Source organism: Taudactylus pleione, unplaced genomic scaffold (assembly GCF_031769625.1).
Source record: "Taudactylus pleione unplaced genomic scaffold, aTauple2 ptg000370l, whole genome shotgun sequence".
NCBI classification, from domain to species: Eukaryota; Metazoa; Chordata; class Amphibia; order Anura; family Myobatrachidae; genus Taudactylus; species Taudactylus pleione.
In genome coordinates, this window is record NW_028284771.1 from 1000926 (window position 1) to 1014767 (window position 13842).

General features: G+C 43.8%; 1 protein-coding gene across 1 annotated transcript in view; it reads right to left on the bottom strand.

Annotated features, from left to right (window-relative positions):
• Positions 1–4301: 4301 nt before the first annotated feature.
• The window catches only part of ST8SIA4 (ST8 alpha-N-acetyl-neuraminide alpha-2,8-sialyltransferase 4), a 228446-nt gene continuing 218905 nt past the window's right edge, over positions 4302–13842 (bottom strand). The window contains exon 5 of the mRNA XM_088444620.1: positions 4302–4639. Within this exon, the coding sequence (XP_088300746.1) occupies positions 4357–4639 (283 nt within the window). The 3' untranslated portion in view covers positions 4302–4356. The remainder of the gene's footprint in view (positions 4640–13842) is intronic.

Below are 13842 nucleotides of genomic sequence, written 5' to 3' on the forward strand. Positions count from 1 at the left end.
CCCGGCGTCTATTCTCCGGCGGTGACCGGGTCACTGCACATTTCGGCACCCACAGGCTGTGAGGGCACCCTGCAGGCTTTTTGCCCTCCTTCTGGAGGGCAGGGTGCTTTGTGCCCTCCAGAAGGAGGGCAGGGCGCCACACCCTGCTAAAACAGCCTAGCGGGAACGCTACATTGTAACGGGTAGATTTACTAACTGTCAGTTTTTCAAAGCCGCTGTTAATCAATAGTTTTAAAACGGCAACAGGAATCAATGCTAAACCAGGCTTGTTTAGTATTGATTCCGGTTTCCATTTTAAAACTGTCAAAGCCATCAATCATTGGCAGCTTTGAAAAAAAAAATTGGTATGTTTCGCCCCAAGTGTAAGTAGTGAAATCAGGTAGTACATTATGTATAGAGGGTATATACAATCAACCGGTGGAGGTGTGTAATGTTCAGTGTGGTATAATTTGAAGAGTTCTGCATTGGTGTAACGTGAAACCTTTGCTTCCTGGAACATTCTAAGGTCTGTAACATTATTCAGTATTGAGCTGTATTGAGGTAGGAAGCATCATGCCTAAGCTCAGAGTGTAAAGATTGGTATTGTAGCGGTGAAAAAGTGGGTTGGAGACCAATGAGGGAGAGAGAGATTAAACAGAGTATTAAAAAGGTACAACTACCAAATATAAGAGATTAATATTGTGCAGTCATGGAGTGCAACTAAAGCGATTGTTTAGGAGGCAAATGCTGAGAACATAAGCATACATCTAGAGAAGTGCCAGTACTTGCGTACTAGTTAAGATTGTGTCTGAATCTCAGGATGGGTGAATGCTCATATGAGAACATTGTGCTGATTTAGAATTGAACGTAAAAATGCCCCTTTTTGTGTAGGAGCAAAGATGACAGGGTTGGGTATGGAATGCCGACGGTCAGAATACAGACAGGGGCATCCTGACATTCAGAATCCAGACCCAATTAGGAAAGTGACCCAACCGTAACCCACTTTTCCTGCGGCCCAACACTAACCCTCCCACCGCAGCCCAACCTAACTCTCCTCCTAATCCTTAACGTCGGGATGTCGACAGTCGGGATTCTGGCGCCGGCATTCCGACTGCCGTTATGGTAACTACATCCCAGATGACACACCTTTACTGGAGTTGTACTTATTTTAAGTGTAATCTGAAATGTGCCTGGAGAAAAAATACGACAATCATCATCATAATCTCAAAAATTTGACCCACAATTTATTTAAATGCAAAATTGACATCTCAGCTAATGTATGTGAAGATGTAATAACTACTCAAACTAAGACACATCTCAAATAGGTGCTCTTTACGTGTAACTGTAAGCTCTTATTGTACTGCACCTAACCCACCTTGCCAAGCACAAGTCACCACAAGGGCTACATCTGAGCAACACGCATACATAGTGCATCAATTTCTCACCATCTTTGCCTAGCACAAGTGCACTTGTGTGCATCTCTAAATAAGGACCGTTATGTGTCAGCTAGTAAGGAAATGATGCCGTCATACAACAATTGAAGTTAAGGGAAAGAAAGTTACTTTAAAACTAATGTGCAAAGTGATGTGATTAAGTGGTCTATTTACTAAGCAGTGTTAGGAGACAGAGTGAAAAGTGATAAGAAAGTGATAAGGTGCCAGCCAATCAGCTCCCAACTATCATTTTTCAAACACAGCCTGTGAGATGGTAGTTGGGAACTGCTTAGTAAATAGACCCCTAAGTGACTAATTATTCAATAATAATAATGTGAACTGCATGATTTGTATGAAATGTATTTAAAAAACAAAGATGACAGCAAATAAACAAATCAACATAGCTTACTTATTCAGTGATAACCTGTCATCTATTCTTTTCATTCGCTGGAAGTGTACAGTATATTATTACCTACTGCACCTGCACTACATGTATTCTCCTGTAATTAAATGTGCAGGAGTAACTGTTTGCTGCCTTTGATGCACAGTATTCTGAGGTGGGAGACACTGAGCTACAGTGGAGTGGTTGATCTAAAGGTAGTACCAAGCCAGTGGCATCATTAGGGGTTGCAGGCTGCACCGGGAGACATCATCCGAGGAGGACACCATAATAGTCACTCTCTCAGAAGCTCTGCTATTTTGGTGCCACCCTCTCAGATGGTGTCACCAATCAGCGGTGATAGTGGTGATGGATAGCGTGTTCTTCATCCACACTACAGTATGTCCAGAGAGGCATGCTCAGCAGCTCCCGGAGCACTGGCCATGCCTCCAGCATGATGAGAACGGGGACGTGACACTCGGTCATGCCACCAAAATGTAATTCAACAGGGGCATCATGACTTTGCGGGCATGAGGCCACGTCCCTTGCGCGAGTGGTGTGCATAAGTAGAACAAAGCTGAGGGGGTGAAAGGGTGAGTAGGCGCACTGGGTAACAACAACCCAAATGACGCCACTGTACAAAGCAGTAGTTATGCAGAATACATCAGGGGAGACAACTTATTCAAATGACTGTGGTTGCTCACGTTACATCCACTACATGACTTATACATGCTATGTATAAACATGTGGATTGCACAAATAAAGGGGGTCCTCAAGCAGAGAGCTGGCTCCTATGGAATATACAATCGCAACACTCAAAAGCACAGAGGTTACATATGTATAGCAATGTTAGCAAATGTTGCAAGTTTGACTATGGCAGCCTTACAAAGTGCAAAAAGTTTAACAATGAGGATTTACAGCATGAAGAGGATGGATTAAAGTTGTAATAAGAAGGCTTCATAGTTTTTGGTAGCTTCTTTTTAAAACTCTCTCACTGACATTATGACTTTCTCATTTTCAAATTAAAAAAAAATAAATTAAATTCAGGCTTACAGGATGATTTTAAAACCATACAGAGTTAATTTTGGCACAATCCTAACAGACATTTTTAAATTAAAGATACACTGAATGCTGAATAATAGTGGAAAGGACACACCAACACAATAACAAACATAAACTGTCCCTTCCTTAAAAGCTTTTAAACCAAATCTAGAAAATACAAGGCTTTTCAAAAAAAGCAATTAAATAATATAGCAGAATACACATATATCAAACACATTTTTTTATCCAGCAGCATAGCGTTGCAATACTAAGTGGACATTAGTTTTATTTATTTAAAAAAAAAAATAATATATAAAATCACTGAAATCTTTGGTACCATAAGTAAGGGCACCTCTGTTTAGTAACAAAAAGTTTCTTAAATCACACTAGACATACAAATATTTTTGCCTCTCTACAGTAGAAATACGGTGATTTTGAGGCTCGGACTATACTACTGACTTATAATAATGGTTTCAAGCTGTTTTGGAATGCTTAATTTTTCCCCAGTACATTCCTTCCAATATACCAGCAAAGCCTTGCAATCTAATACTGAAATGTATAATCAAGTCTCAAACTATTATTGTGGGGAACTCAGCATTAACATGGACCTGTGGAAGCAGCCATATCATAGGCTAAACGAAAATATAATCTATTAGAAATAGTGACACCACTGAGAAATGAGGCACAATATAGGTCACTGTCCACAGATGTAAATAGTTCCTAGTGAATACGTAGGATAAGTAATTAGAAGTACTGGTGGACTATTGGTTTAGCCAAAAATTTGGATGCCTCCACTGGACACTATGTAGATTTTGGATCCACCTTAACTTAGCTCATGTGGGGTGGAGTTTGTCATGTGATTACAGGTACCATCCCACAGTTGTCACTGCAAGAGCCAACATTATTTTTGTAAAATAAGGCCCATCCCAACTAAATGGCAGTAAAATTATCTTACAAAATGATTTGTGTGTGTATTAATCTCCATGCTAGAGATTTCTATATCAAAATGATTTCGTCTATTCCATTCATAACATTCATTTGTTTGCTAATCTACAAAAATGTTTAGAAAAATTACAAATTTATAATACAAGAGCAATCAAAATGATGGGACCTACAGCATTAAATGAATTCACATGAATACAAGTTTTTAAATGTGAATGTAAACTAGGTGCCAAAAGTTCTTCAAACACCACCACCAATCACTTCATAGTCTCTTTCCCGCGTTCCAAAACCACAGATCATTTATCGTCCTTCTTCCAATTCATGTGATTGCATTTTAGGTCATGTAAACACTAGTTAAACATTCGCGTCTTCTATACATAATACCGGCACTGGGAGCTTCTTAGAGTAACTTTTTTTTAATAGCACCTTGCGGCTAACAGGCCAACTGGTTGCAGAAATCAAGCTTCAAGCATGTTTTTCTATGGTTTCCACCATTGTATGATCCTTTAAAAAGAGCACAGCTCCAAAAGTATCAAAACAATATCTCCAGTGAGATGGTTTACGGATTGCATCCAATAAACATTATTGCTGTTCACATATTCCAGTTGTTAGTTTCAGTGCCCCTTTGTTATGTAAAAAATTCAATGTTTTGAATTCCAGAGGCATCCGGTGCGGCCCGGCGTTCGAAAAATATTTATATTTCAGCTCATCGTAATAATGATATTTTACTAGGTTCCCAAACCTATCCTTGGGGAAAGGCCAAAATCCATAAAGATGAATTTCATCACAAAACCGTGTTGCCAGCGTATACATCAGAAGGCCGGTGCTCGGTCTCTTGATTTGAACTTTATTTGTTAACCAGTACCTGGAGAAGAGAGCATAGAAAACAGTATCAGCATCAGTGAAAACATAAGCTTGCAGGCAATGCACAACTAGAAGGGAAAACAGCACTTTTCAAAGTGTCTAATAACAAGTATAAAGTAGATGACAAACGTTTAGTGCAAAATATACTCGTAATAAAAAATGTCTAATATGGTAGTTTTTATGAAACAATTTTTATTATGGTTTATTTTTAGAGCACAAACATATTACTTAGCATTTGAATGTTTTTTTTATGTGGGAATATATTTTTATTGAGGTGGACACACACAAAAATACAATTTACAGAAAATGTTTTAATCATTCACATCAGTCCCTGCCCTAATGGAGATTACAGTGTAAGGGGGGTGATTCTCAGTTGTATGTCGTCGCTATATCTATGGACGCAGCAGCAAAGATTAAAAAAAATGGCAATGCAGCAGGAGCCATCTAAAGGTAAAAGACTACCACTGCCGGCATTGCAGATCCGAGTGCTGCATCCTAAGACGCAGACGGAGCTTCGGCCACCTGAGTGAGGCTCAGATTATTCAGAATGGTCGGCGGAACTGCTCAGCCGGGGCCAGGAAGTCTGCATCAGGAGACGCAGACCCTGGTCTGGTCACAAACCCCCCCTGTTTTGTAGAATGATCCTGGTTGCCACCCCAGCTCCGCCCCCCAAATATTGCATGTCAATCATGCTGCGGCTTGGTGGAACTGTGTGCAATTTCACAGAGCGAGACCTGCACATGCGCAGTACAGATCCTAGGCAGTGTTCAAAGTGGTCCTAGAGAAGTGGGGAAACTCATCCCCCGCCCCCGGCGCTTATTTAGTACAGGGACTTTCTTAAAAAGAGGCGTGGTCTCAAGAAAGGGGCGTGGTCACACAACAGTATCCCCAATTCTAATTACGCCACACAGTAGCACAATCATTCACATTACACCTCACGTAGTGCCCCTGATTCACATTACACCTCATAGTAGTGTCCCTTATTCATGCTATGACACACAGGCCTTTTACATAATGCCCACATTAATGCTCCTTATACAATGAGCATATTATTTTATTTTATATTTTTAACCTGTACATAATGCCCTGGAATAATCAATGATCACATAAAGTTCACAGTAGTAGTGCCAATTACACATAATGCCAACAGTAGTAGTGCCCCTTATACAGCGCCCACAGCAGTAGTGCCCATTACACATAATGCCCACAGCAGTAGTGCCCCTAATGCAATGCACACTGTAGTGTTAATGCCCCTTGTGCAGTGCCCACAGTGGTAGTGCCCCTTATGCAGAGCCCAAAGTAGTGGTGCATGCAGTGCCCCCAGTAGTAATGCCCCCATTGGTAGTGTCCCCCACTGGTGAAGCCCCCTGTAGTAGTGCCCCCAGTAGTAATGCCCCCCAGTGGTAGTGCCCCCATTGGTAGTGCCCCTTAAACAAAAAAAACAATACTTACCTTAAGCCCCGCTCCTGCGTCCAACCGCTGCTATCCATCTGGCCACCCGCTCCTCGGAACTATGGGAGAGATGTCATGATGTCTCTACCATAGTACACACTGTGGGAGCCGGAAGCCGGAGCTCAGGAGTGAACTCCAGCCTCCGGCTGCCTCTGTGGGGAAGGAGCCGGGCACCTGCTGGTAACAAATTCTCAGCGGGCATCTGGCATCTCCCTGCGGCGCCGGGCTGACATCCTGGGTTAGGTGGGCCGGAGGAGACGGAATTGGTTCCATCTCCAAATGTAACTGACGGAACACAAGTCCGCCCCGTTCCAGACCACTTTAACCCCTGATCCTAGGAATTCGCAGGTCTCTCATAGCCTGTGTTGTACGGAAACCATCGAATTGTATGTAAACCATTGGGTTAAAATTAATTAACCTACCAGTAGGTTTTGTAACCGTCATTTCCGTAAATGGATAGAAGCATTTTTCAGCTAGTGTTACACAACCTTCGTTAACTAACTGGTTTACCCACCTACTTAATGAGGAATATATACTGTAGTTAAGCATTTACCTTTCTTTTTAAATACTGTTTACAGCAAAAGTTTATCTTTATTTTAGATTTTTAATAATCCAATTAAGAAGATGACAGGTCAACTGTTATTTAATCAGTGACAAAGGTGTTCTTAAAAATAATGTTCAAGACGTGTTGTAGTGTCTTCATCATCAAGACTGAGACAAAGTTTCCACAAAAAAGACACCCAGTGCTCAGGGCCGGATTAAAGGGGGGGCGACAGGGGCGATCGTCCCTGGGCCCCCACACCTGAAGGGTCCCCACACCCAGCCATCGGGGTTAAAGTGAACCGGAGGAGACGGAATCAGTTCCGCCTCCTTCCGGACACCTAACCCCGGTGCCGCACGGAGACACCAGGCGCCCGCTCAGATTGTAACCAGCGGGCACCCGGCTCCCTCCCCACATCGGCAGCCGGAGACTAGAGCTCACTCGTGAGCTCCGGCTTCCGGCTCAGGCAGTGGACTATGGGAGAGACGTCATGCGTCTCTCCCATAGTGCAGAGGAGCAGCGCCAGCCGAGCGGATCAGAAGGCAGCGGGAGCGGGGCTTAAGGTAAGTATGATTTTTTTTTTCTCTTTAGCGCTAGCGGCTTTTCCACTGCTGGGGGGGACATTACTACTGGGGGCATTACTACAGGGGGCATTACTCGGGGGGGGACACTACTGGGGGCATTACTCGGGGGGGTGCATTACTACTGGGGGCATTACTCGGGGGGGGCATTACTGCTGGTGCCACTACCACAGGGGGCATTACTACTGGTGTCACTACCACAGGGGGCACAACTGCAGGAGTATTACTGAGGGCATTACTATTGGGCACACACAGGGGGTATGACTACTGGGGGCACAACTACAGTGGTATTACTACTAGGGGTATTTATACAGGGGGCATTACTATTGGGAACACTACTACTGGGGGTATAACTACAGGGGGCATTGCATAGGGGGCACTGCATAAGGGGCAACACTCCTGGGGGCACTACTACTGGGTGCACTGCATAAAGGGCACGTAATAGGGGCCCCCACATATTTGTTGCCCAGGGGCCCCCACAGACCTTAATCCGGCCCTGCCAGCGCTAGTAGAGTTTACGGGACTAGGCACACCTAGCCCAGTCTCTGCATGCAGGAGAAGAGAGAGATGGCCAGACGGGAGTCCACTGAAGAGAGACCTGCCCTTGTATGAATCCATGCAGCTGGTCCCTGCCCAGGACTACACCAGCCACCCTTTGCATCAGCCAAAGGACATTCCGCAGGGGCTGCTGGGAAATGTAGTCCCTTCCACAATTGTGACACTGATTACAGAGGTGGAAGGGATTACATTTCTGAGCAGTCCCTGCTGAATGTCCTTTGGCTGATGCAAAGGATGCCGGCAGTTCACATGACTGCTGTTTGGAAAGCAGCTGCTCCGAGTGAAGCCTGCTAAAAAACCGCAAGGTCCTGCCCTCCTGTGCTGCCGGGGGACCTGTCACTGTGACCGGGTCCTTCTGCAGTGCAGTCAGTGCTCACTGCTGGATGCCGCACCGCCTACTTCACAGAGATCACCTGACCTCACTCACGGGAGTGTGCACTTTACAACTGGGCACCGCACCATTATTAATATATAGCAGCGGGCATAGTGATTGTGGTGGACGGCCGGTTCCGCCTTCAGGGCTTCTGCGTTCTGTGTGGAAGCACCGTCCGCACCCCCCTAGTTATGGCCTTGGTGTCCACATACATCTTACTTCCTTGCACGTTAAACAGCCCTTCTAGTCGCGCCATGCCATGGAGTAACTCAGTAGCGCTAAGTGCCTTTTCGTGCGACTTTCTACCATCAGATGCATCTTACTCACAAAGCGATGTGAGGTAGTATTTCACATGCAGATACACCCACAGTTGCACACAGAACATAGGTATGCTGCATAGAATTTTAATCAGCAGAAGCATCCTATTTACATTGCTTTGTGAAAAAGACACATTTGAAGGTAAAAAGTCGCACGAAAAGACACTTGGTGCTAGCAAGTTGCACAGCATTCCTGCGTTATGTTTAACACGACTTGTAGTGCACGGAGGCAAGATGTATGTGGACACATATGTATCGAGAGGAAAACTGGGTGTATATTGTTCCATAATACAAATAAGGTTCCCCACAAACATTTTACTTATGAGATAATTCAATGGTAAGAAAAAAAGCTTCTACACGTATAGCATGTCTATTTTATGTCATTTATTTACTCTTCATGCTCATATTGTTGTATAATACCATGCCTACATATTTCTGAATGTTTGGTTCATGGGCAATATAAAAGGACAAAATAAAATACATTCTATAGTAGAACTAATTGTAATGTAAAAGTGTATAATTTAAAACGATTGGTTATTCACTGTATCAAGGTAAACAGTTAAAGGAGGTAAATATGCAGTGTCAGCTTAGACTACTAGCTGTGGGCTGTGATTGCAGGAGTATAAGGCTATATTCTCAGTGGGATGGAAATCTTTGAAGTTGGTCAAATGTCTGTAACAATGTCTAAAATTCTAACAGACAAGCTCAGTTCCCTGTTCTTTCAGGCTTGAGTTCCTTATTTTGTCAAGCATGACAAAATTATGCAGTGCAGATCTAAACAAAGAATAGACAGTGAATATAGAACCGTTGAAGTAACAATTGGATGTAGGTGTTTAAAAGACAATTGCAGTGGTTATAAACAGCTGTATATTGCTTAAAAATATTGAATTAAAAAGGATTTGTATTGGTTTAGTAGCCTGTATGCAGCATTTGGGAGAATAAGTAAATGGAGGAAGGTAGATGTGGAGCAGAATTTCCTCAAAAAAATTACACTTCAATGATGAGCAATGTATTGAAAATGAAGAAGAAACAAAGCATTGTGGAAAAGTCTGATTTAAATTACCATTTTACTGAGGCTCAACAAGATAAAGACCAGGAGCCACCAGGAGCCTTTTGTTTGAATGTGAGTCTGCCAAGGCTGAGACACAAAGCACAGACATTTTTCCAATTTGGAGCTCGTTAGTCTATCGAAGCATTGTGTTCTGTCCAATACTTATATAAACCTTAGGGGAAAGATGCATAACATATAAAGATCAGTGGAGGAAATGAGCGAGGCAGAGAACTAAAGGAAAAAAAGACTGAAATAGAATATCGGCATATCTGTTTATGCAAACATGACCTTTTCATTATGGCTAGCCTTATGTAAGGTGAGATACGGCACAGACAAGGAGGTGTTCACACTCCTGTTCTTTAGCACCAAGTGTTTTATACACTGTGATAGAATGGCCTTTAAGATGGTTTGGAACACAAAATATAAGGACCATCACCAATGCCTTATTTATTTCAGCCAAAGTCGTGCAAGACAGCTCAGGTAAAAACTAATACTGCTGATAAAAATGAAAGGCTATCTATAGAATACCATTTTTCCCTACAATCACTCCATACACCCAACTTGTATAAGATGGGAAGGGTGTACAGTGGTTTATAAATTACCAACTCACTTCCACAGACTGTTGGAAACAAAAGATTCATGTGTAGTTTGTAAAAACTCTGTTGATTGGTTGACCAGTGGAATGATCATATTAGGAGTGTTGTTACAATGTGAACAAGCTGTTTGCCTTCTATTTGGAACCATAATTAAGGGAATCCCATCGAAAATGTGCAGGATTAGTGCCCTGTTCCACAGGAAATAAGCAGCCAATGTCTTAGAAAGAGTCACTTTCCCTCCGGTGTCTATGGTCCAGTGGTGCACAAATGCACTGCCACAGAAAACTAAGTCCTTTGCTGTAAAGCTCCCTACGAGAAATGTAGAAAGTTGGGTGCTGCTGAATCGCTCCACTATCAGGAAAGCAAAGTAACACAGGTGGTTTCTGATGCGTTTCTGCAATAATTGCTCTTTTCTCAAAGGTAGTGAATACAAGTGTGGTATGTAAGTGTGTACGCAGCTTTAAAGGTTTTTTTTTTTTTTAAATTTAGCTGTACTTGTGCACGTTAGGTCCGGATCAAAAGTCCCAAAAGTCATGGGATATATACCTAGTATCGTGTAGGCCCCCTCAATGTCCTGCGTCAATACATTAAAATGTGGTGACATCATTTTTATCAGCCTACATATACAGTATACAATAATTGGTACAAAATGCAGCGCTACACCCAGAGTTTTTCTGAATGTGCAGAGGATATACAAGAAAATTCGTCCACAAATACACTTTCCATAACCAGAGTGGCAGCTGGATGTTCTCCAAGAGGACCGTTGTTGTAAGGTCCCAAACGATTATGAAAAACAAAAGTTGAGAACACAGCACCTCATAGTGTAATAATACTAGAATTAAGTGGAGCGTGTAATGATGATATATACTGTAAATGACTCCACTTTATATGATGACATTTTATAGTGTTTGCCTGTCAAGGTCCCATACCGCTTTTTAGTTCAGATATATATTAAGGGTGTGCACCGGCCACTTTTCGTGTTTTGTGTTTTGGTTTTGGATCTGGATCTTTCTTCTTGTTTTGGATCTGGACTGGTTTTGCCAAAACCACCCTTCCGTGTTTTGGGTTCTGGGTTTTGTGTTTTGGATCTGTATTTTTTTTGAAAAAAAGCATAAAAACAGCTAAAATCACAGAATTTGTGGGTTTTTCTGCTCCTATGCTATTATTAACCTCAATAACCTTAATTTCCACTCATTTCCAGTCTATTCTGAACACCTCACACCTCACAATAGTGTTTTTATGTCCAAAAGGTTGCACCGAGGTAGCTGGATGACTATGCTAAGCAACACGAGTGGGTGGCACAAACACGTGGCCCATCTAGGAGTGACACTGCAGTGGCAGACAGGATGGCAGTTTGAAAAACTAGGCCCCAAACAGTACATAATGCAAAGAAAAAAAAAAAGAGGTGCAAGATGGAATTGTCCTTGGGCCCTCCTACCCACCCTTATGTTGTATAAACAGGACATGCACACTTTAACAAACCAATCATTTCAGCGCCAGGGTCTGCCACACGACTGTGGCTGAAATGATTGGTTCGTTTGGGCCCCCACAAAACAATCTGGCAATTAATCTGTCCCTGCACAAACTGGCTCTACGGAGGCAAGATGTCGTCCTCATCATCCTTATCTACGATTCTTCACCCTCTTCAGTGTTGTGTACATCCTCATCCTCACAGAGTATTAATTTGTCCCCGCTGGAATCCACCACCACAGGTCCCTCTGTACGTTCTGGAGGCTGGTCTCCCTGGAAGAGTTGATAATTAATTTTTATGAACATCATCTTCTCCACATTTTGTGGAAGCAACCTCCTACGCCTTTCGCTGACAAGGTTCCCGGCTGCACTAAACACTCTTTCGAAGTACACACTGGAGGGGGGGCAACTCAGTTAAAATAGAGCCAGTTTGTACAGGGTCCTCCAAATTGCCTCTTTTTCCTGCCAGTATAGGTACGGACTTTCTGACATGCCTACTTGGATGCTGTCACCGATGTAATCCTCCACCATTCTGTCAATGGTGACAGTATCATATGTCAGAAATTGTTGCCAGGTCCTTCAGTCCGGACCAGATGTCCAAACTTGGTCCTGCCTGCCCTGCATCACCGCCAGCGGGGTGCTTAGGATACCTAAGTTTTTTCCTGGCAGGCCCAGTTGCGGGAGAAAATGAAGAAGGAGCTGTTGACGTGTCACGTTCCGCTTCAGCTGACAGTGTGTTCACCAGCAGGTCTTTGCACCTCTGCAGGCTTGTGTCGGCCGGAAAGAGAGACACCACATAGGCTTTAAACCTAGGATCGAGCACGGTGGCCAAAATGTAGTGGTCTGATTTCAACAGATTGACCACCCTGGAATCCGGGCAAAGCGAATGAAGGGCTTCATCCACAAGTCCCACATGCCGAGTGGAATCGCTCCGTCTTAGATCCTCCTTCACTTTCTCCAGCTGCTTCTGCAAAAGCCTGATGAGGGGAATGACCTGACTCAAGCTGGCAGTGTCTGAACTGACTTCACGTGTGGCAAGTTCCAAGGGCTGGAGAACCTTGCACAACACGGAAATCATTTTCTACTGCACTTGAGTCAGGTGCATACCTCCTTTACCTATGTCATAGGTGGATGTATAGGCTTGAATGGCCTTTTGCTGCTCCTCCATCCTCTGAAGCATATAGAGGGTTGAATTCCACTGCGTCACAACCTCTTGCTTCAGATGATGGCGGGGCAGGTTCAAGAGAGTGTTTGCTGGCGCTCCAGTCTTCGGCACGCAGATGCTGAATGGCGAAAGTGGCCAGAAATTTTTTGAGCCACCCAAAGCGTCTCCTGCACGCCTGTCGCTTTACAGAAAATTCTGCACCACCAAATTTATTGTGTGAGCAAAACATGGGACGTGCTTGAATTTGCCCAGATGTAATACCCGCACAATATTGGTGGCGTTGTCAGATATCACAAATCCCCAGGAGAGTCTAAGTGGGGTAAGCCACTGGGCGATGATTTCCCTCAGTTTCTCTAAGAGGTTGTCAGTGATGTGCGTCTTACTGAAACTGGTGATACACAGTGTAGCCTGCCTTGGAACGAGCTGGCGTTTCTGAGATGCTGCTACTGGTGACGCTGCTGTTGTTGCTGTGTAAGGTGATACAGCTACCCAGTGGGCTGTCACAGTCATATAGTCCTTAGTCTGCCCTGTTCCACTTGTCCACATGTCCGTGGCTAAGTGGACATTGGGTACAACTGCATTTTTCAGGACACTGAGGACACTTTTTCTGACGTTTCTGTACAGTCTCGGATTCGCCTGCCTAGTGAATTGGAATCTAGACGGGATTTAGAACTGGGGATACACTACCTCCATCAATTGTCTAAATCCCACTGCACTAATGGCGGCTACCGGATGCACGTCTAACACCAACATAGCAGTCAAGGCCTCAGTTATACGTTTTGCTTCAGGATGACTGCTGTCGTACTTCATCCTCCTCGCTAATGACTGTTGGAGGGTCAATTGTTTAGTAAAAGTAGTGGTGTTCCTACTTCCTCTTTGGGATGATGAACGACTCCCAGCAGCAACAGCAGCAGCGGCAGCAGTAGGCGTAGCAATGCAGGATCCTCCGGAGGAATCCCGGATAGGAGAGTCAGTCATGCCAGGGACATGGCCTGCAGGACTACTTCCGACCCTGACTAAGAAGGAAATTGACGAGGAGGATGTTGACGGTGTGGTTTGCAGGTGCTTGGATACAACAGGACAAAGGGATTTAGGTGTCC